This window comes from Patiria miniata, unplaced genomic scaffold (assembly GCF_015706575.1).
Source record: "Patiria miniata isolate m_02_andy unplaced genomic scaffold, ASM1570657v1 HiC_scaffold_24, whole genome shotgun sequence".
Classification (NCBI taxonomy): domain Eukaryota; kingdom Metazoa; phylum Echinodermata; class Asteroidea; order Valvatida; family Asterinidae; genus Patiria; species Patiria miniata.
The window spans coordinates 12,356,490-12,382,788 of record NW_024037063.1 but is presented as its reverse complement, the minus strand read 5'-3'; the positions used below and the strand labels follow the sequence as shown (position 1 = coordinate 12,382,788).

Below are 26,299 nucleotides of genomic sequence, written 5' to 3'. Positions count from 1 at the left end.
TTCTGTCGAGGGGCTCTCCAACCGATTAAATAGGACACACTAAAAACAATGTTAATGAATTATAACCATGTAAAACCTTAAAAGAAATAAAACGATATTAATAATGAATAAAACTATGAATAAAACAAAACACTGCATTGTGTCTTAAATTGCTATGTATACAGTAAATGAGTAAACATAATAAAACGATTTGTTAAAGTACAGGAATAACATGGGTTTCTTAACAATAAATAAATAAATAATAGTAAATAATAGGTAAAAAGATGTTGACCTATAATTATGACAGTTTAGAATACATGTTGAACACCGTTATAGAAATATTCTTAGTCGTTTCATGCTACTGAAACCGGAGATAAACGCCGGCCTGATGGGCCACATTGGCTCGTGACGGACGTTACTTTACTTTTTACCAGGCGCGGTTCTAGAGCCAATATTTTTTTTTTTTTTTTTGGGGGGGGGGGGGCTAGCAGGGTGGATCCATACATTTTTTCAGGTAGGCATGCTGAAATGAAGACCGGTTATTTTCTCCGGACACTTAGACCTCCGAAAATCAATAGGGGGAGGGGGGGGGGGGGCTCGTGCCATATTTTCAATGGAATGGGGAGCGCTGATAAAATCCTACAATCAGGCACACTATATTAACTAAAAGTGTACAACTGCACCCTTCTCACGACGATTTATTTAATTTAGGGGGAGACCGTTCGCATGCACGTCACATTCTTACATTTTGCTAGTGCATTTTTTTTGTATGGATTTTTTTTTTTTTTGGGGGGGGTGGGCTAGACAAATTTTTTTTTTGGGGGGGTAGCACCACCCCCCCCCTAGAAACGCCACTGCTTTTTACCCCACGTCCTTGATCGTAAGGAATAACATGACCGTACAACAGCAATATAAAATACAACAGAAAAAAAACAGCGAGATGATACACAACAATCATGCATACTTCATGTTGTATTAAGTGCACTCCGTTTCCTCGCTCAGGAATTCCACCTGCTTCGGTATACGTTTCTCAGTGTCATCTATATATTATATACAATTACAAATTCTGCTCGTCTGGCCTCATTGGTAGCGTCCGTTGCTGAGGTTGCCATGGAAACACATCGATTTCTCCCCTTCATTTCGAGCCCACTTAACTGATTGAGCCATCGGAGCAATAGCTATCATATTTTCGAGGAATATGCTGTCAATAATACACGTCACATGAAGTTTCAAAAATGTCTCTAGATAGCGGAATCGTTTGACGGAATTTTGTAGGGGTTTATTTCGAAACTGTAATGTAATTTCACGTTAAGGGTTGAAAAGAGTTCTAAGAAACAAACATACGACTTTGACAATCAATTTAGAATGTCAATTCTTGTCTTTCTAAACTTCCACAACGATTTAACTTTCTGGAAAAATTTTCCCGTTAAAGGAATTGTAGTGATAAATTAATACAATTTTTACGGAGCATATGGGCTGCCTCAAAACGCCTTAGCAGCTATGATCGCTTAAAGGTTTAAAGGTTCAAGAAATGACAAAATTGATACACTTTGTTTTCAATTAAGATAAATGTCATTTCTTACCCCGGGTCGGGACGGGCAAATGATCGTATTTTTAACATGCAAAGCACGTTTTCTCACTTCACTGTTGCAAAGCACGTTTTCTCACTCCACTGTTGCATGGAGTTTGAGTATACAGAAGCGATTTGTTCTTGAGGTTGTAGCTCCCATACGGCACAGGATCGACAGACAATTTGCTTTTGTATTGATTGAATTATATACAGCCCCGTGAAGGCAAACAATAACCCACTTGTAATAGGCAAATGTGTTTTTGTTTGGTTGGTTTCCCATCAGAAGGAATACCCGTTTGTGTCTAGTTTCCCTTCGAATCAGGCTTGCTCAATTGCTGAATGCTCGACTGAAGGAGAGGCAAAGTGGTAGAAATTATAGGCTTTCATCTGTTGTGGTCCTTGAACACCAGTAGCCATTAATGAGACGGACAACCGACGGCCGTAACGAGGTATACGACCTGCGTGTCAGCTAGTCTGGTGCCTTGACCTGACGATCATTGATAAACCCTAAGTTGGAGACAAACCCGAGGATTTCGAAAAGAATAAAACATGGATTTGATTGAAACTATCAATCCGATGACTCGTATAGAAATTCCTGCCTTGAAACTCTGCTATGGATGTTCTCGTTACGTTATATTCTCGATACGTTATATTTATCAAGCTTGGCGCGGTGATAGGTTGGAGTGGGTCAAAGTATCCACGCCATTTATCAACTACTGTAATTGAAGACATGGCGTCTTCGCACGCCGGGCGAAGCAGACGAATGCCATGTCTCCTCAAGGAAGGGAAAAAAACTGATGCAGTTATAGCATTAGTTTCGTTTATCCCAAACGTAACCTACCGAAAGATTATCAAAAAGCTTACTTGGATTAAAGGGATATTACGGCCTGAAATCCCCGAAAACGTTTGGATAGTCTTTTTCAAGGGTCTAGATGAAAGGAAACTAGGCTATATGTCTTATACCGTTCCCGAGAAAAGACGAAAACAAAACCCAGGTTGTTTGTAAACATCGGAGGCGGCAGACATGTTGTGGCATGCGCATACGTATTTCCAGCCGTGTCCATTCAATGCACGATACACATTGTGTGTGTCACACAATACTCACTGATACTCTCTGCACACAATAGGGAACAAAAGATTGTGTGCGTATCCACAGGGTTTTCACGTAAATAAACTTTACTACACGAGAACAAAGAAATGTCTCCACAAGAATACAAATTCACTGCAGACGTGTAAGAAACAACATGTGTAGTGTATTGATGCTGTGTGTTACTTATGTGACACACATGACGTGTATCGTTTTATTGAACGTATACGACAGGAAATACGTATGCGTACTCCGTCGTGTCCGATGTAAACAACCGTTCCCCCTTCTTTTCTCGGGAACGTTAAGAAACAGGTTAGTTTCCTTTCAACTAGACCTTTAACATAGTATAAGTAAACAATCAAAAGCATGATATTTTTGGGATTTCAGACCGTAATGCCCCTTCAAGATTTGTGTGCAAATTGTGATACATGTGATGCAAAAAACATGAAAATACATCGAAAGCCGAGAATTACAATCAACACGGAACAACATTAAAGAAAATTGATTATCAGCTAGTGTATTTGCGTATTACGATTGTGCATACTGAAATCCTATTGTATTTTTGAATTGCCTGTACCATGTATCACCGGCGAATTCGAAAGGTCAAAATATCCTAGCTACTGGCAAAAATACGAACCTCAACAATGACGTCTCTGACAAATTAGTCTCGCTTCGTGAGTTCCGGCACGAGGTTGAAGTAAATAAATTAATAGATTTATCGGACTGATTGTGTGTGTGTGTGTTTTTTTTTTTTAACCAAACTGAAGTTTATTTGCCTAGTAATTATCCGATCATTTAATTCAATTGGTTGCTCATACAGGGCGTCCTGAAAAACAAATGGTGCATGTAAACCCCTCCATCTTTGCTAATTTACAACCATCTGCGGATGTTTACACCATCTTCTAAGTAATAGATTTAGCTTGAGAATCAGAATACCGTTTGTTTCATTGAGATTGCGTTTGTAAATCCGAAGATATGTTTGAATAACGGCAAAGCCAAGAAACCCATTTTGTGCCACTTTCTGTGAAGCAGTCAAAATCAGTATAGTCCTAGTCTAAAACCAAATCACTTTACTGTTAGTGATTTTAATATTTTTAAGCAGAGTGTGCAATATTTATTTATATTAAATTGAACTCTTTCATTGAAGTTTTAAAGAAGTGAACCTGTCTGTACTATTAAATTGTTTCAACATAAGAACAAAACCATATAATTGTCGTGTGAATGGAATGTTTGTCTTACACCCATAGGGAAAGAGCTGCATTGTCTGATCTTTGAAGCACTCGCTTCCTATTAGTGGCACAAAATGTTTTTTTTTGCGGTTATTCAAACATATCTCTGAATTTACAAAAGCAATCTTAATTAAACAAACGGTATTCTCAAGCTGAATCTGTAACCGTGAAGATCGTGTAAACATTTGAAGTAAATTCCGGTTGTAAATTGGCGAAAATGGCGGGGTTTACACGCACCATTTTTTTCAGGACACCCTGTATACTCAAGACTTTCAGTCCATATAGCGTTACTGCATGTTATGAATGCTTTCAGGGGAAAAATACAGAATCATTCAAATAATTACACGCCGTACAAATTAACCTTATTCTTGAACACTTTATTGTTTGCTGGACAATTTCTGCGAAAAACATGGAGCTTGACCGAGGCTCTTGATTTCTATGAAATAATTCAATGAAACTATAATTTATAGGCCCTTTCACGAGTGCTTCTAACACAATCGAGTTCAGGGTTAGCAAGAAAGGGATCGAAAAAAATAACCTATTGATAGTGATAGTGAAACGGATATTAATAATCGATGACTACAGCAAATCATCATTGTAAAAAAAGTGGACGAACTTTGACGTAGAAATGTGCGTCATGAAAACAAGGGCGGATTCGGGGGGCAACGGGGGCTATGCCCCCCCTCCCGAAAACGGATCATTTTTTTTTGAAGTGACGCCGCAATAAAGGCAGGCACTTCATACACCACAGTTCCTCAAAAAAAATTGTCAAAGTGGTCAGAAATTGCCTCAAATCGCACCACAGAGCATCTGGAATCCCATTTTTTTTTCGGGGCCCTTAAGCGGGCCCGAAACCCACGCCGTAATTTTGTGCCCCCTCCAAAAAAAAAAATTGGTCTGGATCCGCCCTCGCATGAAAATGAAGTTGTTAAAAGTAACATCCAATAATTCAATGGCAAAATCGAATTTTGTACAATAGGATCTGACCGAATGACGTCAAAGTACCACGTGATCATCCGGTGTCCCAGTGATCGACCACCATTGCAGTAGGCAAGCGTTTGGTTGACAACCACGTCGTGCGTTGTAAACTAGACAGCAGGGCTTATTTTCACTTAAAATAACTGTGTACGGTTGTCATAATCGTGCCCCTATAGCACTGGGTGTTGGCAACGCTTTTTTGCCATCCGTCTCATCTTTGAAGGTTATCACTCTAAAGACAGTGTTTAGGGGCGTAGACCTGTAAAAAGGTCCAGAATTCTCTACGTGGGCCAAATCACAATTTGTATTTCCTCAAATTCTTTGCTATTAAAGCATTTCGTGGGCCATGACATTGAAGGTTTGTAAAAAAAGATGAGCGGAAGCCTTGCACAAGAGTGAGCTCGTATTTCTGTGAAATTAGCATGAAATGGGCGCTCTATTTTGCAATGCATCACTTTGCAAAATGACTACTTTACGGGGTGATTATCTTTGGATGGAATTTCGGATAATTGAACAAATTAACTACGCACTTACGATCCGGACACTCCTCATGTCCGGGTCGTAAGTGCGATACCAAATTTTCCGCAGCGTTCATTACATACGCGGTCATGTGACTACTTTTTTCGCGATCAGTTTTCCCTTTTCGACTTTGGTGCCGTTGCATGTGAGATATTTCTAAATTATTTTTATCACCCATGGACAGCTCAATGTCCCATTTATCAGTTTTTAAAACTCTGTATCCAAAATTGTGTTCTTTTCAATAAAAAAGAGAGATTTTGCAGAGCAGCTATAGCTGACTTCCCCATGCCTTTTTACGGTAAGGATTTTCAGTCTTGGTCACGTGTGCCCCCCCCCCCGAGCTATTGCGCAATCACGATTTCAAGCAAGATGGCGGTATCCGCGAAACGGGTTATGCTTTGACATATCAGACGTTATACAGGAGACTTGGTTCAATGGATAACGGGTGATTCTCGGACTAGCATTTCACCTACATATATGTTGTAAATATTGAACAGCAATATTTCTCTCTGTATTGATATTTGCCATAGATAAGGTTGCGCGCAAAAAATACCGTTGGGATTTAGAATCCAGAAGGCGAGGCGGGTTTCAGACCTACGCACGTCATGCATATAATTATTTTAACAAACATTACCCGGAATCCAGGGAAATGTATGCCAGGTTCACCGCTAGTTACCGGACCCTTATTTTCGAAGTCTAAAGGACGATGGGGTCAGGGAACCAGACTATTTAAGACATAGGACTTTTATTATTTTCATTTCACAATATACCTGATGTGCTGTGGGTTTCTCAGAGTGTGTCCCGTGTAATTTTAATCTAGTATAAAAATAACCGGCGGGTACACAACAAAATGGATTCAAACCAGCCAGCCGGGATCTACCCGATGTTCCCCAATACCTGTGTTCCCCACTACCGATGTTCCCCGAAATCCTTAGGGTTAGGGTAAGGGTTAGAGTTAGGGTTGGGGAACATGGGTATTGGGTACATTAATCTTCCTAGTAAGATTTTATTAACATTGTATGATTCATAATTAATCACTCAATCTTGACCCGGGGTAGTTTGCCATCTAAGTGTAACAAATTACTTACTTTACAGAAACGAGCAGTTCGTGTAATTTTGAATGCTGGCTGTCGTGATCATTCTGCTCCATTGTTTAGATGATTCTCTTAAGTCATTACCCTCGCTATCTGCCTTTGTCAAAAATTAAAGAAATTCACTTTCTCGAATCATATTCATAAATTGAAATGTCATTATTGTGTGCATTATTTAGGCCTTGTCTCACACACTTGTCCTTTGTGTCTCACGTAGTGTTTTGTTTGTCCCATATTACAGTTCTTTGGTTGTATGTTTGTCTATAGGTAAGGGCACAAAAGCGTTCTGCTTAACCTTATACCTAAATGTTGGTATTTAATTACACACTTTATTAATCACTGTGTACATAACTATCAAATATTATACTACTGACTTTTTCTAATTCATACATGATTGTACATAATTGTTATTATAGGCATCATTGAAATAAATGTTACTACTACTACATAGGTATTGGGGAATATAGATATGCACCCTGCCAGCCGACCCCCGGCAAGCTCGGTGGTCGAGTGGTAAGACGTCTGCACTACTAGCAGGAGGTCGTGGGTTCGAGTCCAATCAGAGTTGTCTGTGAATTGTTCTCACAGTCACTTGGGACAATACTGCATGAGTATGCAGCGCTAATCAGATAATTATCAGTAAAGGGCAAAATCCAATCTTGAATTGATATCATCCCGACGCATATTCCATCTCATGAATAGACTAGTATCGCAAATCCTTGCCTCTTGACCCCGCCTTGACGCATATAAGATCTTTACGATAAAGTCGCAGCAGGAGACAACGGGGGCCGAGGATATATATCACAAAAATTTGACGAATATTTTAGCTGTCCTGTATTCCCTGTTTGTGTTTCGTTGTTATTTGATATATGAAGGGAATTTGACTTGGCAAACTTGATGTACACAGTCAACGACATTTCAGGTTCATCATTTGTATATCAAATATTAACCGTTGAAGTCACAGCTAAAGCACCCACAGGTGCCACAATTTGGCATGGACTTTTAACAAAAAAGGCACCTTTTTGTTTTTAAAGTACATAAATCGACAAAGGATGACCCATTATTTACGGCTTGTGTATTCACACAACTTTGTGTGGCATGCAACTTACTTCATGACATTGTAAGACACGTCTCTATCTCCATACCGACCATGCAGTCAAAAACAAACTGTAATTTGTTTTCAACAATACAAACCATCAACACTATTGCGATAAACGGTGACGCTGCACACATGTTTGTTTACAAACTTCGAGTGCCATTTTATGGCAGGGCATCTGTTCACAAAATGACTTTTATTTTATTTGCAACAGACCCATCGCATCTGACGTCACGCCCGAGGGCAGATTTTTGAAGAGTTTATTTTCAAAACACGATATACGCCATTCAGTTGTTCTCTTTTATAATCCCACTTTCTCCTGGCTGCCCGAGGTCAGTTTCCATGGCTTGTATATAGTTAAACACAAATTGAGAATACAGTTAAGCGAAACATGAAGTTAAAAAACAGCTGTTATAATGTTTATTTATTCGTAAAAGGTCATAACCGTGCAGATTCTCCACCTTTTTTCAAATGGTTATATTGCGTTTTGGAAATAAACTCTGTTATTTGTTCCTTTATCCATAAACGCTTTATTTGTACACGTGGGTAGACACGTAGCATTATAACGTCATATTGGCGTCTAGTCGGGACTCAAGGCCTACAGTGCTAATTCAAGGCATACAGGGAGCTTAATATGTTTTCGTTGGCTTTACTTTGGAGCCCCATAAAAGAAACCATTTGGAAACAGTACGAAGTGAAGTATATGCGACGACTGAACGACGGCTTATTTTTTTATGTTGAAGCTTAAAAAAACTGAGCACTGCGAACCAGAGAAGCCTTGATTCGTTACACTTGGGAGCCTAAAGTGCATTACGTCGTCGGATTCCCAATAGTATCCATGGCAACGTCCACTACTAGGGACTAATGTGTTCATGACGTCAGCACTGTTGCTTTGGTGAGTCACACAAAAAATCCGACTTATTAAGGTAGATATTTCTAAGTTGTCCGACATCAAATAACAACTACAACGCAACCAGGTGGAAGATTACAACAGGCGCCATGTTTTTTTTCCTGTGAAGTCGCAAAAAAAAGGCAGCCACCACGAAACTCAACAAAAAACAATACAAAGTGCCCTCTTCCTATTCATATTAAATTTGAGTTGGAAAATGTTTGGACCCACTTTTTCTAGAAACATTATTTTTGTGCCTCCCCCCCCAAAAAAAATTGTGTTCTGGATCCGGCCTTGTACACAATTACAACGAAAGTAAAACCATACCAGAATATACATTAATAGTTATATTATTAGTAGGCTACTAAAACAGTTTATAAATAGCAGCAAAATACCCACAAAAGGGACACTACAATCACCTTTGAAAGAGACCTGTTTTCAGTATCGAATTCATAACACTTGTTTTCCCTGCATGTAAAACATTCGTGCGGTATGGAATTTTTCTTGCATGTAGTTCAATTCCTCAAGCCTCTGGGGCAATTCATGAATTTCAGAAGGAAAATTTTTGTTTCTGTGCAGCTTGCATAAAAAGGTCACTCTTTTTAGACCACAAACACACGGCCTAATCTGTATTTTCACGGTGAATTGTATTACCAACAATAAGGGATGGGACCCGTACTCACAGCCAAACAGATGCAAATCAGCATACGAATATATGCAGTCATTGTAATAGAGAGATCGAAAATACTAATGAATAATGGAGTCGTTTGAATAAATGCGTTCGTTTGAATAAATGCATTTGAAGTAAAGGAATAAATTGGGGTTAATTTCGATTTAAACTACTTCGTATATACGGCAGTGAACTGTAATATCCCCGAAGAGAATATTGACAACAGAATCCTTGTGTAAACCCGAGTAAACTTATCATCTTTTTCTCGCAAGCGCTCGATAATAGAGTATACAGTGTATATTAAAAAAAAAAAACGAGTGCAAGTGCACAGTAAACTCTGGCCGTGTTGCTAGAAGTCTTGCATGAAAATCTTGCATGAAATCAATCAAAATGATCCCTGCCAGAGCTTAAGAATGCGACGCCGATGGCGCATAATTATGGAACACCATACGTTTGGTCAATTTTCGGGACCGATCGACCGACCACCAAAGTGACATGTAGTACGTAGAACCTCCTGACGGAGCTTAAAAACAGGAAGTGGTTAGAGAAACCCCTGAAATCTTCTGTTGAGAAGAACTCCCTAGGAGAATAAAAATAGGCATCATAAAACCCCTTAGGAAGAAAGAAAATAGTTACTAGGAACCCCTAAGCTGGTAGAAAACAGGTAGTGGCAATCGGTACTCCCTCAGAAGGATAGAAAAAGCAATCGGTACTCCCTCAGAAGGATAGAAAAAGTGCGAGTGCACAATAAGCTCTAGCCGTTTTGCAAGACGTCTTGCATGACAGTCTTGCATAAAATTGATCAAAATGATCCGCTGAAAAATGCGACGCCGATGGCACATATGGAACACCATACGTCTGGTCAATTTCCCCAGGGACAGACAGACCGACAGACCGACCGACCACAGAGTGACATGCAGAAGCTTCTGCCAGAGCTTAAAAACCGTCGGCGAAGGGCAGAATCCATTATACGATTTACATCTCTCCGACGCATATTCCATCTTGTAAAATATACTGAAATACTTAATGCTCGATATTTGTACCTGTCATTCCATGCTTTTAAATCCAACCTTGTGAGTGAAATATATCCGGAAAGGCCGGTCGAGGGCCTTTTACCCTCAGTACGAGCACTCTTGTGTCAAAGCTTTAAGTCTTTCACAATGTCTTTCACAAGCTTCAAGTCTTTTCACCTTTCAGCTCTCAAGTGCATGTATTGTCACTAAGGGGGTTACTTAATTTATCAACTGTTTGGCAAAAAAAATAAATAAATAAAAATACGGCTGTGGCGTAGATAATAAAGCATCTGGACATCCAGACAAAATTATCTATACTATTTCATCCCAATTCCCCAAACCTTCCCGGGTTTTAACATGCCTTTTAAATCGTGGCCGTGCACTGGCTTGCGGCAAGCTCAGCGCACAGCGCTCGAAACTGGTTAAGCCCAAAAAAGAAGTCATCTCATATTGGGACACGTTCTGCGCGTGCACGCTTCACCGGTTAAAGTAATAGGCAAACGGGCAGACAAGCACTCAGTTGCTCCGGAGTAGACCCCCCAAAAGGACTGATGTTCCAGCCAAAATGCATCACGTTTCCCAAAAGAGCGACATCTTGAAAGCTTTCTTGGGAGTCGATGATTTCAAATGACCTTCTTTTAAAAGGCAGATCGAGGGCAGTGTGCGCGCGTTGGAAGGTTTTAGTTTCAGACTTTTTCCCAGAGGAAATTTCTAGCTGTATGGTTATAGCTCGGGATTCACAACAGGAGTAGGATATTAGTTGTGTTGTTGCCGTAGTATTAGGTGCGAGATTGCCCAGGAGCTTCCTCCCAAAGTCTCGGTGGTGAAACTCGACACCATTTCGCTTAAAAAACACGGATTGTCGTTGGGAATAAATCTGTTACTGTAATCATGCTGACTGCATTATGGACAAAAATAATAACTTATAAGACAGGGACAATAATATTATGAGCAAAACGCTTCGAGTAGGCCTACTTTTTGATATACACTTAAGGCGAAAAAAACATGTTTAGCGTCCTGCCTTTTTGAAAAAAAAAAGGCAGCAGGAGGCCCTTTTCCCCTCCTCCATAAGGGTGCAGGGAACTAATTCAAGTGAGAATTTTTACGCGAGCTCATTAGCATAGTAAGTCCCACCCCACAATTTCTTTTGAAAACGGTGACCGTTTGGCTTTAAAAACGTGGAATTGTGTAAACATGGCCAAGGATCAACTCCCTGGTTTGGGGGGCTTCTGTCTGAGGGCAGACTTGATAAATTACGGTTGAAAAATGGGTCCTATTTGCCTGAGAAAGTGGAAGGATGCCACTTGTAAAATGGCTACATGAAGGCTTTAGGAACTATCACTTTTCGGGAGGTGAAAATTGAAAAGAAATAAAAAGATGAAGGACAAGACAATAATTTAATTTTTATTTGAGAAACGCCAGTGATGTTGGCTTGCATGTTATTTGGCCCTGAACTTTGTTAATTTGACACTGTTTTCAATAGGGCTTGAATTGGTTCAGTGCACCCATAATGACCGCCTGACCGGGCTATTTTTCAAGATGGCTGTCAGTTTTTTCTAAATGGCCGCCATTGGACTCAGGAAATGACATAACAGCTTTATATGGGCTAGATCCAACAGATAAAGAGGCCAAAATTATGTCACTGTTGAAATTGTTTCGGTAAAAAAAAGAAGAAAAAAAAAAAGGAAAAAAAGGAGGCGGCCTCCAAAAAGGAAGCGTGCGGGGACGTTCGATCTAAAAACAAGATACTCTAATGACTTTGGCGCCTTTTCAGATTAAAAAAAATCCTTAATTCATAAAGTAATAATACAACGCACGTTAACGTTAACCAGCCATCTCCCAGACGACCATGCCTGGTTATGTTGACTCGGATATGTTGTCTTGGCTAAAAACGAGTGTTTTTTTTTCACGCATATACTGAATGCTGTCGAATGCTGGACCATTATGCTGAATGCTGGATCGCGTGTGCTGCACCATCTGATTGCACGCTTGGTTGGACAACCTTTTTAATTCAAAACTAGAAATGATGTGGATTTCGCAATTCAGCTGCCGCGCTCGAGAAATGCCAATGCATGGTGAGAAAAGAAACCCAACGAAACCCAAATGGCAGGACCAAGTTTGGAATGAAGTTTTGCCTGAAGCACTTTCAAAATCCAGGATTATAAAAGCCAAATCAAGGAGCAAGTTTTAGGAGAAGAATCATTCAAATCACTCATGTACTTGGCAAGTCACGGAATTTTGAACGCAAACACCGTTTTAAAGTTCTGTTCACGGATCACAAAAAAGGTAAGTGTTCTTTCAGCAAAACGAAAACAATTCACATGCATCCTTACGAGAATTGTTTTCGGTTTGCTGAAAGAACACTTAATTTTTTTTTGAGATCCGTGAACAGAACTTTAAAATGGTGTTTGTGTTCAAAATTCCGTAACTTGAACAGTACATTTGTGATTCGAATGATTCTTGTACTAGAAGAAAGCTGCATGACTGGGCTTTCGTATGCTAGATTTTGAAAGTGATTCAGGCAAAACTTCATTCAAAAATTGGTCCTGCCATTTTGGGTTTCTTTTTTTGACTCACCTAATAGGGGTTGTTTTACTTGAAAACCAATGCTGTTGAAGGCAATTTCTCAAGAAAAAAATTGCGCCAATGGGAAAATGAAACATCCTACTGATTCATGGAAAAAAGTAGCGTGGCGAGATATATTTATAGGATGGATTACTGGGAAAACATCTTGCTATCCGCCGACTATGAAAAATATCGGGGAAAAGCAGAGGTGAAGTGTGAACTGTTGCACCAGATTTTCATCCCTTCCGAAAATACTCCTTTATTCAGAAAATTCGCAGTAATTACTGGATTTTGACCGTACTGTTGAGTGACCCACATTTCAAAATTGAACTCAAAATATAATTATTCGTGTACCCGCATCTTTGAAGAGAAAGTGAAATTGAAAACGATAAGTGTAATTAAATACGGACAAAAAAATGCACTAGAAGCATATTTCCATTAGCGTTTTTGGCTCAACAGTTGTAGATATTTTTTAACGACCGTTGTGAAACCTATTTTTTTTGATCGGCATTGTGTATCGTTCCGACCAACACCGTCAGGCGCCACATCCCATTCCGTACACATCTTGTTTAATTAACAAAAAGTCATCAAGACAGCGCGGCCATGTGTCAGCGTGTGTTTCCATGACAACGGACGCACCAATGCTTGACCGGTTAAATGGTGCGTGAAGAAGTCACTGGTGGGGATAGTAGTTTTTATGCTAATGCTGTGCAATTTTTTTTGTCGCGGGGGATGTCAGTTTGTCGTACTGATGCTCTCACCGAAAAAAAAATGAAGCTCTATCACATGACTTAAATATAAATTCAAGTCACGTGATATCTTTCTGTCTGGGTCGTACAGCCACAAACACACATGTTTATGGCGTTCGAGGCACAAACTCGGTCTGTACCTCTGTCCGCCTTAACTGTGTGCAACGCTGTTCTAAGTGCACAGTCGATGCTTAGTCCAGTCGTAAGTGCTGTCCGGTGCACTGTGTCTGCCTACATATCTTTGCACACGTACAACTTGTCCGCCTTTTCCCATCAAATCCAGGTGGATCTAACTATCAGGAAACGAAGGGCGGGGTTGATATGAAGGGGGGAGGCGATGGCACGCCCTGCTAGGAGAGTCCGAGGGCATGCCGGTCGGACAATTGTGATCTCTACGATGCTTTCATTCGGCATCCTGTATTCTTAGGCCACATGAGAATACATTTAGGAACTTTAGCATTTCGTTTCTTCGTTGGGCCCCAATTTAGTCAACGGACGGGGGTGGGGGGGGGGGGGGTGTTTGCAACCCAAACCCCTGCTCCTAGATTCACCAATGAAACCACATTTCCTAACCAATAGAGCTTCTTTTGTTTCACAGTTCAAGCAACAGGCAAGATTGTCATGGGTATCGATATAGAACTATGAAATAATTCTATATCGATATTCTAGGGGGGGGGGGGGGCAAGACAGGTCTTCCCATTTATATTTTTAACGGGAGATGCTAATGGTGATATCACTTCCCCAAATAAGTGACTCCAGTGCATAGAAATGTTAACATAATTTACGTAATCTACACTTCATTTTCCCTAAAATTTACCAACAATTATCACCTTTTTAAGTGTCTGCGGAATAGTATCTGCGGAAAATGGGCGTTATACACGGAGCATCAGAGCCATATATGACATGCTTGTTTGAACAGCGCACCTAGAGTAAGATTGGGTTCTCCCCCTCAGGTCACGGAACCAGACTAACCGACTGTTTAATCAAAGGTAGATCTTAGACTGGTGCCGCCACCCACTAAAATATGGGGCTGGTAGCTAGTTCCCATTTAAAGCCGTTGATAGGATCACATTTGCGCGTGCGCAGAATTATTATAGGCAACTCTCAAGCATTTCAACTGCACGGATTTCAAATGAAAAGTAGTGCTCTTCTCTTCATTGATAGTTGCCGTAGACACTTTCGAATTCAGTGAAAATAGAAGCTCATCACCACTCAAACTGCACATTAGTGGTAAACTTTGTGTGGCCTAGTGGTTAGGGTTCGTGACTCATGATCAGAGAGTCAGGGGTTCAAATCCAGCTGCTGGTTGTATGTATTGTGAATTGGGCAAGCCACCTCACCCAACTTGCCTCTCTCCACCAAGGAGTATAAATGGGTACAGGCATCAGCTGGGGAGTAACCTGCGATGGGCTGACATCCCATCCATTTCCGTCGTTTCATGCAACTGAAACCGGAGATAAACGCCGGCCTGATGGGCCACATTGGCTCGTGACAGCCTTTGCTTTTACTTACTTGTTGGCATTTTGCAATAGGTTGGTTCTGCGCTGAAATTACCGTTGCGATTTTGTATTCAGGGCTAGGCTAGTCCTGCATAAAATTTGCATAAATTAGGAGGAAAACCTCCTAATTTATTCGGGAAGCATTGCTATAACTACCTGTCCCTACATTCCAAGTCTGAAGGACAATGGAGGGACCGGGAACCAGTCTATGTACATCTGAACTCCAGTGAAAAGTTTGTGTTATTTCTGGCTAACTTCTACGAACAGCAAAAACCTAATATAATTTACGCACTAATCAATTTATTTCGTGTCCTTGCCCAAAGTCTAAGATTAAGTTTCCCGAAATTGCCCGTCCCCCTAAGAGGAATCCTTGAGCGATCCGTAATCACGCTTGCTGCTTGGTCATTATGCATTAAGCACAAACAGCATTGTGTCAGTCCGGATGTGAAGTTTGCCTGAGGGATAGAATACACGCGAGTTCTGATGAAAACGCAGCCTTCCTTTTAGGGCAATTTAATCAGATCATTCCTGCAATTCTCCTTGAAATTTTAATTTTTTTATTCGTTTTGCAAGATGCGAAAGTCGGTTTTTACGTTTGAATAAGGGGCAATGTAAAATCAACAAATTTTGATTTATCACATAATAAATAAAAGAAAAAATCATAATAACACTTGCTCTAACTCGAAAGTTCGTTTTGTCGTTAAGAAATTCATTTATATAACCTCACGAGCCGATTTAAAACTGTCACAGTTTCTTCAACAAAAAACATGTCCCTTTTTAATTTTTTCACAATCGTCGCAAAATACGCTCTGAAAGTCAATTTCTCTGAATGACAAGCATTTTCACCATTAAGTCAAATTCCTTAAAGCAACAAGGAATCTAAAGATGATGGTTTGCTATGTTGAATTATACCGATACTTTTTTTTCTATTTTCAGATCACCATGACGATTGAGCTAATTACCAGAGTCGACAACTACAGCTCGACACTAAGCCTTATCACGGTCCGCCTCATGATGGCGCACTCCATCCTTTACCCGATGGTCTACGCCACACTCTGCGGTAACTACCGGCAGGCCTACAAGTGGGCGCTCAGTCTGCCATTCCATCCGTGCGGGCTAGAGTGGCACGAACGCCCTCCATTGGGTATCTCAGGTAAGACCTTAAAAGCTCGCTCAATTCGTAGATTTTTTTTCGCTGGTTCCCTCCGCCCTATATCCAAGGAGCTGCCAGCTGCTGGAGACAGCTAACCCCTTTCACAGGAACTTCTGAAGGAAAAGCAGACACTGGTGGGTTACTTTGTGATTTGCGGGAATTTTGTGCGCATGGGTCATGCGCACACAATTCAGAGGTGCTAAACCCTGGTCACTGGATGTACAAAATGTATCTGAGCGCTCCCATGATAATTAAAGTGTACAACCCAGTAAATAGGCCAAAAATCTGACCGCCGAGCTCATGAATAAAAGGTATACACTCAAATCATTCTATATAAGAGAGTTCTGAGAGCCATGGAACTGGGAAATTGAAGACATGGCAATGTACCTCTGATCCGGACTTGGGGCTTCCAATTCTGAGCATTTCGGATGCAATTGGGTCCGAAAGTGGCGCTATTTAGCTTTGTAGTGGAGAGATCCTTTTTCAAAATGGCTACTTTTCAAGTTTGGGAAACGTCATTCGTTTTAGGGGTGGACTTCTTTGGGTGAGAATTTTCTCGAAAAGTAAATCGTCAACCCACCAATAATTGAAAAGAAAAATTTAGATGACATGTTGATCATGTTGTTCTGTGCAGCCTGAACGCCTGTGAGACTTTTGAGTATTTTAAAAAGATTTTGAAGTATGGGGATTTATCACTAGTGTCTATGGGATTTTTATACTGGATGCACTCATAAGTCACCGGCGCCATTGTATAGGGCGAAGAGGACGAGCAAAAGGCCAATGACGCTCTGTCATGATTTCTTTAAGGAAACGCAAAGAATTGTGGGCAGCCTATGATACTGTGATGATGAATACCACTACACGCTCATTCAATGCGCATGCGTGTTAAAAACCACAAGCTTGAAAAATGTAAACTAAATTTGCGTTTATACTCGAATCAATTGCCCACCGAATCACTACCAATGAACTCATCTTGTAAAGGGCCATGTAATATAATTTTTAAGTGTAATCCTTAAAAATGCACAAGTGAGTCCTATTCAATTTTATTTTCAATGTTCATTTTGCCATTTCCAAGGGTATTTTGGTGCCTTTTTTTGGTTTTTATGCTGATGCAGATTTCCATGAGCAAAAGTGTGATATCATTCCAGGCAGAAACCTCGTTATTGCAGCTATTTCTGCTCCACAAGTTACCAGAATTTTGGATATATTGCTGTAGTAAATTTTCTGAATGTTATGATTCGTTGTTTCAAAATATGATAGTATGTCAGTGATCAAACCTTTATCGCAAATATTTTGAATGACAAAATATTTGGGTTCACAAGTTGAACACAAAAAACCGAAACTATAGAGTGTGTTCCTAAAATGACATCAAAGCAAGAGCGCCCTCAATTGTAAGGGAAAGGATGGCACAGTAATTGTTTAAAAAGGTGGACTTAAAAAAACAACGAACCGAGATGTCATATAGTTTTCGTACATTTTAAGAGGATGGAAAGTTGCACAAAATAAGTTCCCATGTAAAATTCATGTCATGCTCCCTTTTAATAAAAAAAAGTGCTTTGGGCTAACTTTGTCAATATTAAATGTTCAAAAAAGTTGTCCAAAGGGGCACATTAGTGCTGCTAATTTCAGATCCAGAATTTTTTCAAATCATCTGGGTACAGGAAATCAGGACTCGAGTAGTCGTAGCTTTCTAACCAGCAGTGGTCACTGACCAGATGTGTGGCGGCCGTTCTGTTAACTGGAGGTTTAGATGTTTTTCTCCACAAAAATTTACCAGTAATATCTGCCACAGGCGAGAAACTGAGCTTGATTGGAGACACGCGCGTTTGGCATACATATCCTTCACATCACCTAATCTCTTGGACGTTTTTGTCAAGGAAAAAAAAAGAAACAACATTTTGGACAGATCTGTACGTCTACCGGTAATTGATTCTGAAAGGTTCGAAGAATTTCTTATTTGTTTTTGGCTTGAGATCTCTCCCCCCTCAGGAAAAAAAGTGTGTAAAAAGACTCACGATGGATTATTGCAGGCTTAATCTGCTTAATTTTCGTATTTGATACTGAGTTACATAAAGGTGGCACACGAACTAAAAATAAGTAAATTCTTTTTTCTTCCTCACCGTTTTGTTTTCCAGTGAGTGAAATGCACCGCATCTCACACCAGATGGCATTGGAGGAATGGGAAAGCCCCGGCCTGAATCGACGGCTGTACAGCAAGCGACCCTACCTCAAACGGTCCACCACGGATAGCCTGAAGGACACCCCCAACGCCGAGGGTGACGCAGGTCGGGATAATCCTGCCTTCGAGGGAAACGAGATGACGAGCTCGGATCAGACAGCGGAACTTGATGGACACATCACGGTGGAGATCGTCCACGAGAGGGCGCCCGTCGAGGCTCCAGCAAACAACCCCACGCCTTCTGTGAGCGTGCATCGGGTCGCCCATGCCGACACCCCGCCTTTATCCCACAGACCGCGCAGGCGCGAGGACAAAAAGCAGGGCTCGTGCGCCCCAAGGCGGCCGCTTGAGAACCAGACATCGGACAGCGGCGTTGATGTCGATTCCATCCACCTGGACAGCGCCCCCAGCGGCAGCAACAGCCCGGCCGTCATTCGGTTGCAAACAGTCGAGTCTGAATCGTCGACCTCTGTGTCGGATGCAACGGAACATTTGACACGTGCAGATGACTCTCACTGCAATGAGACAAGTTTTATACAAACCAGCGGTCAAGAGGGCTCCAGCCTACCGCAGGGTCGGCCTCAAACGGGTACACCCGACGGTGTCTGTGGACACATCTACACGAGACTTCAATCCGTGGCAAAGGATCGCGTTACATCAGACCGCAATGCGCAACACATTAACACAGCTAACGCGAGAACAGAACATGATGACGCGAAAGCAGGGCAACGTGACGTCATAGTTCAAAATGACGACGCAATAGAAATTGATGACCTGACAGCAAAGAATGCAACTGTGAATACAGAAATGTTGGAGACCCTCTCCAAAGGCTACAGTATCAAGGAGACATTGCCGGGAAGGAATAGTGTGCTAAGAGTTGAGCCATGCTCGGCCGGGGACCAAAGTCCAGGTTTGGTTCGGATACACGTGGAGGTGGTGGAACTCAGACCAGATTCACCTCCCCTGGCTCACGACACGTGTACACTGCAGAGCAGCACCAAGCAGTGCCGCATCAAATCGGCCAATCAGAAACCCTCCCTCAAGTTCAGCATGCAGAAGAATCGATTTGTCCCCTGCACGTCGAGTTTCGAGGAGACGGAATCGTACTCGTTTGGTATCGACGGACAGGATGTGGAAATGTCGAAAGACATTGTGCCAACTCCACGGCTCAACTTACCCGACGCAGACGATAGCTCAAAATATCGTGAGCCGCCAGAGGGCGACATTGACAACGAGATCATGGCGACCAACGGTGACTTGGACGAAAACCAACTCAGCGATGAGCCACCTGCCAAAGGGTTCAAAAGTCGCCGCATGAGGGCCAGCCGTGCGCTCAGGGAGAGCGCCCGCTACGATGACGACATCGTTCGCTATAGTGAAATGATGATGCGAAAACAAAAGGCCGACAAAACGACGGGAAAACAGGAGACCCCGAAAACTGGGTCGATGGAGTCACTTTTAGTTCCAGATAGGTCACACATGATAGTAACGGACCACATTGACCTTTGAACTTTGGACTTTGAACTTTGTGTTATGACGTCAGTTATGAATACAGAATTTTGGTTCAAATCACTACTGTAAAAATAACTTTAATATTCTCAAATTTGTTGTTGGGTAAATTTTCTTTATCCTTAATTTACTTAAAGTGTTTATAATTATAAATAAGTACGTTTATAAAAAAGAAGAAACATTCCATTTTGATAACAGTTTTATATATACAGTTCACGCATATGTTATTTTATGTTTAGCTGTGTTTTGATGTTATTGTTGACGCAGATGTAGATGTTGATTTTGTTTGGGTATAATAGCGTCTCTCCAATCTGAATATGTATGGAAAACAATTGTCATACATGATCAATTATTAGATGTATATAAATCGAAATAAGTTCTAGTGATTTTGTGATGCAGACTGTGTCACAGAACTACCCCCTAAGAAAATGTGAAAGTTTCCTTGCCAGAGCGTTTATGTGGTATCCTTTTATGCCAACGTATTGTCTGTTGTGAAAAGTTTATTTTGGTCTCAATTTGAAATTCCCTCCCTGGCTTGTGGAGTCATGTAACCTTTTCGGTATTCGCAATGCATCTTGGGTAAGGATGACAAACAAACCAGGCAATTTGTGAACAAACCAATGTGACCGTGAACCAGTTAAAACTTTCATTTGATTCCTCCTCACTACATATCAAGAATTTAGTGATCATCTTTTCACACATTGTTGCATCGGTAATTTGAAATTTAATTTTAAGATTATTGCCCCGCACAAACAGGCTGCGGCTACGAAAATGTCATTAAAAAGAGTGTTTTATTAGTTCGTTTTGGTATTTTGGTAAATGATCTTTGTTCAGGAATTTTGCAAGTTCAGTTCATAGATTAGTTGCCTTTCAATTCAATTTTGATACTTTTACTGATGCTTGAAATAAATGACTGCGAAGCAGTTAATATTCACATCGGCTTTTATTTCAGTGGCTTGATGTTGGAAGTTTCATAAAAATGTTGGGGCATCAGACATTGTACAAATACTGCCTCCATTTTTTTTCTCATTTTCCACAAAGGACAATGGATAAGCTGACTTTGAAATGAAATGACCAAAAAATCCCCAAGTAAGCTTGATTACATTTATGAGAATGAATTACATATAATTTATACTATTATAAATTTCCGATGGGCAACATGTCAGAAATGACAGGAACCAACGATACCAGGGCCGCGTTTTGGCGCGGACCGTAAACATGTTTTTGGTTCAGGACCGTTTTGGCGCTTCGGTTACACTGTTTAATGACGTCTTAATTGTTCCGACCAAAAGATGAACCAAGAGTTACGATTGATTCACTTACGTTTCAAGACGGAAGCAAGTTTTAGCAGATGACGTTACTTTGTTGCCACAAACGTGATTTAAACAGTGGGTCTGTAGTCGGTTGGGTAAAGTTGAGACATGACAATTATTACTCTGTCTAGGGAAAACACTGGAAAAGCAACCGCCCGACTTTAGTAAATCGTGTAAAATTAACCAAAACATTCGTTACAAAGTGACGTCACGAACATATTTTTTGGTCGGGCGTTTTCGCGGTGCACTGGCAACATGTTTCACGTCATGGATGTGACGTCAGAAACATGTTCCCGCTCAAGGGCCGCCAAAACGCCGCCCAGATCTCTTACGTGAGGTTTGATGAAGAGGTGTATATAATAAGTTATATCTTTCCACATGCCTTGCCCTAAAATACGGGCTTATTTTATGTACTCGGCGTAGATGGGAGATTTTTGAGACGTTGATGGCAGCAAACACAACTGTCCGTTTCTATTGTTTGCGCCATTTTGAGCATGCGCACATTATCTTTTAACATGACGCAAACAATTGAAAAGGACCGGCGCGTTTACTGCCACCAATCGTCTCAAAAGTATCCCATTCTTACTAAGCATAGTAACGTGTCAAGCAAAACTCGGCCGAGAACCAGTCATTACCAATACGTACAATGTAAGTGAAAGTTTAGCTGGTATTCAATATTTCGCCCATTGTTTATTTTTGAATTATACTATTTAGCTTTGTGCATTTGAGCACACGGTTATCAAAAAACTGACCCTTCTCTTTACGCAAAATCGTCAGTGTTCTACAGGGTGTTTAAAAAAAAGGAAACCGAGCTTATTTTGTTAATTTCTCGGGTATGACTTATTATTTAGGAAAATGGTAACCACCATCTGTTACATAACCATGTCTTCATTTTCTTGACACCACGAACTCCATTTTACCGTCACGGATGACTGAGCACCAAGTGATGTAACTGATGACATACCAAAAATGGCCTTGTTCCACATGCACCATAAGACCAATCGACAGTTTTCAGCATGTTGAAAATAACCAAATCCAGGACGTACATTATCGCAGTCATGTATTCAATTGCTAAAACATATCAAGGTTTATCACTGTCCCCTTTATGCCCACTGTCCTTCAACATGCCCCCATTCCTTTCAATGCAAATCTCGGCCTTGGTTCTCATTGCTGCGAAGGCGCCCCTGATGATAACGTCTCTCTCTCTCTCTGATAAATGCATACATTAGGAGAGAAGCCTCCTTATGTATGCATGATTCACTGTGAATAGCTACCTGTCCCCATATTTGAAGTCTCGAAAATCCTTTATAAACAACAGGCACTCTGAATGCCGCAAGAGCCAAAACGCGAGGATAATGGTAAATGCGTGTTCTGCCACATGTGGTCCTTTTGATCAAGTCTGGGCCTAGAATTGGACTTGAATATTCTTTGAGGTGTTTGCAGTTTTACTGATTGTCGCAGGCCTATACAGTATGTACCCCAAAAAGTGTCCGTCTGACAGTTTTTTCTTAATTAACTACAAAACCATGAGGTCAATTTTGAAGAAGTTTGATAGTGCAGATACTCCTATAAGCTTTGGCCTCAACCCCTATGAGTGTCATTTATTTTCAGTCACGCATCACTGCACAATTGTCAATTGATCACAATAACATTTTTGGACACTGTGACCAAGTTCCATGCCTTAATCAATTCCAATGTTGTTTTATGTAAGCTGTGTAAAATCCTGCACGTTGTGAAAAAAAATCCTGATGTGGTTTCGGATTGCAATAATTTGCCCTTGAGCATTACACTGAGGTCTTGTCTCGATGGCTGATAGCCAGACAAAATGATTCCAATCCCAAATGCAGCCCTTTTCACAACATGAAGGATTTTACACAGCTTACAACACAGTACTGAAATCAAGTCAGCAATATTCCGAATGACCTTTGACCTGGACTACTCCATCGAGATACCGAACTGGCTTATTCTCTCCATTCTGCTTTACATAAACCGAAACTATTTTTACTATGCGAACACATTTTTAGTCTCCACATCCCAGAAAACAGCCATATCAAATCTTCGATACTGAAGTCTCACGGGCATTCTTTAAAACCGTCGCGAAGGTCGGCGTTGACGTCACTTATCAGACACATCATCTTTCGTACTTAATTGTGCCCTTTATCGGGATGCGTTGCTATGGGAACGAGTCATGCATTTTTCACGGGTGGGAAGTGATACGTGAAAGATTAGAATGGATCAAATTTCGTTGAGAGGTGTGGGCTTTGTATTTTATGCAAAGACCCGGACATCAATTTTATTTGAATCCCCCATATTTTAATCAATGCAAACTTTGCAATTTCTCCATTAAGGACGGTTCAATCACTGCTTTCAACATGAAGGTTGGTTGTCAGAGAATAGCAAGCGTGTCAGGACACATTTCTGCTTGGATATGACTCCCCGGTCAACTTTAATCGAACTGTACCCGCGTAGATGCAGCTACCCTGTACCGTGTTTACACTCATCGAATTTAACGAGCTCAGCCAAATGGACAAGAGGACAGGATGCACATGGCACATGACAACCTATACAAAAACCTCCATATTTTTTTTAAAATTGATCTAAAGCGAAATTTAGAACTTAAACTGTAATCTTTCCATCTTTGCATATATTTTACAACAAAAGCAACACACACTTTTTTTTATTTAGGTGGCAAGGTATTTATTTCATTGCAGGCGCATAAGTTTAATGCAATACAAAAAACAGATAATTAGGCCTACCCGAATTAACATATATCGGGTAACATTTTTCTCTACTAAATTTCAATATTATATAATAATGTCATGCGTCAATAGAAAGTGATTTTGTAATACTGTTATTTTCAAATTACTTAAAATAATAACCGATATCAATACAATTTGTTTTAAAATTAAAATATGACAAAAGATATAATTGAAAATGAACACAATGATCACGCACATTCCTCTGCTGTTGTTTACTGCAGATTAATGAATTTGTGTTCGATATAATTGCTGTAGATTTTCCCTTAGCCGAAACGTACGATGTTTAAAAGTTAACGATTGGTTTTCTTTTTGAGTTAATGACGTTTGAATTTGTGAGAAGATACCTATAGCGTTAAAGTGACATGGTGCCAAACTCGACTCCATGGGCGCGTGCGCGTTCCTTCACTACCGTTAAGATCGCGCAAGGCATGATGGGTACCAACATGGCGCAGCAAGATTGTACCAAGGAAACGAAGTTGACATGGTGCATACATGGGTGACATTCGCAGACATCACATACGTGATATCATTGCTGAACCAATCTCCTTCCAAATGACTGGGCAGCCAACCGTTTGCAATAGATCGTTACTGAAATCCAGCTTATTGTTTTAAAGATTGACGTTCGTTAGTAGAAAAGACATTTGCTGAAATGTACTACACGTGTCAACACATGCTGTTACTATCATTCTTTTGAAAAAGGCAGGGAAGGTCATGCTCGATTGACCCATCGCCATTTTATGTACGTTAAATTTTGTTTGTCTCAGATTGTGCGCGTTCCGCGTCAATTTGTGTCTCATGTCATTGTACAATATTTCACAAGCTGCGTTGACGCGATTCTTACTTGTGACATCGATCGCCATTACCATCACGCACGTTGCGCGTGATCTGGGCCGCCTACTACAGACTGATGATCACTTACTAGCGACCAAGAGACCGATGTATCAAGCCCCGCCCAGTGGTGCTTTGACCAATCACAGTCGTTGTTAATGTACGACATGCGTGCATGTGCGTATGGCGCGCGCAGCTGGAACATGTAGTGTGTCATTGGAGAGGCGCAGCACGTTTTGTTGCCCACGCGTGCATGAACACGAATTAACAGAAGGAGCGCTTGCTTTTAGATCTATGTATACCAAGAAAAGTGTATTTTAGTCAACAATTAACCTATCGCGGTAGCATTGCGTCAACGCAGCTTGTGAAATATTGTCCAATTACATGATATACAAATAGACGCGGAATCGCGCAAAATCTGAGACAAGCAAAACTTTAGTTACAAAATTCCATAGGGTTGTCTAATAAGGGGCGTGGCTAACTCGCAATAGGCGATAGGCCAATAGTGTCACGGTCTCTTACAAAATAAGCTGCAAATTAAATCAAGAGAATTATGATTAAATACCTAAAATTAACCGAATACAGATAATAGCTGTAATAATAAAATACCATCGACAAAATACCAATACATTGTGAAGTTTTTATACAAAATCACAACAGCAAAGGAGGCTTTATGAGTAGTCTGGCACCGATGACAATACAACAAAAGGCATCCGACTCTTTGGATATAGTAAGGGCATACGACAAAGAAGGCTGTTATAGTACTGGTGCCCAACACGTAGTCCTAAAAGATTTATTTTGAATTCAAAATTTTTAAACGGATACGAGAATAAAATCGAGTTCGAGGCACCAAACACTTAATGTTCAACACATTAAAAGTACCCTGTATTATAAAAGCACAACAGTTCACCTGGAGTTTGAGAACATTTTAAGATAAAAAGTCGCACAGTGAGACAAAAGGAGCTTAAACCTTTATCTCATAGAAACCATTTTATTAAATTCCCTTTGTGATTTCATTGCAAAAACAGGAGAAATTGAAAGTAAAAAAAAAACACTTTAAAAACAACTAGCTCATGCTTTTGTCTGTACCAGAAATGCACGTTGATTAAAATTTAGAGGTAATATACAACATTTGCTTTTGCTGTAATATTCAGAAATGAATGGATTTGGGGTTTAGTATTTTACAGCAAATATTGTTACAGCAAATATTGTTACACTGACCTGTTGAAAGTTTTGTGTTCATAGATGCTGGAAAAAAACACAAGAAACCTAAATGCTGTTCTTGTACTCTGGTTCCCTGACCCTACCTCACACGAAACGGAGCAACGATGGGCGGCCAACCATCGTAGGAAATTGAAATGCCACTTTTCTTGAAAATGACAGCACACTAGGTGCCATGATTTCACAGGATGCTTGATAATCACTATTCAGTATTAAAACATTTCATACTACTTTGATAGTTTTGTTTTGCAAATGTTGTATATTACCTTTAATTAAACATAAGACGGAGTCATGGGTTTTTGGGTCCTCTATCCGTCCTACATACACGGCCAGGGAATCAAACAATCGTAAGTATTTTTATGCAGGTGTTTACCTTTATAGTTACTATTTTCCAGTTTTTTTA

General features: G+C 40.5%; 1 protein-coding gene across 1 annotated transcript in view; it reads left to right on the top strand.

Annotated features, from left to right (window-relative positions):
- LOC119732553 overlaps window positions 1–20,709 on the top strand; it is a 29,268-nt gene extending 8,559 nt beyond the window's left edge. The window contains exons 2-3 of the mRNA XM_038206117.1: window positions 15,871–16,087; window positions 18,223–20,709. Of these exons, the coding sequence (XP_038062045.1) occupies window positions 15,871–16,087; window positions 18,223–19,775 (1,770 nt within the window). The 3' untranslated portion in view covers window positions 19,776–20,709. The remainder of the gene's footprint in view (window positions 1–15,870; window positions 16,088–18,222) is intronic.
- The last annotated feature ends 5,590 nt before the right edge of the window (window positions 20,710–26,299 follow it).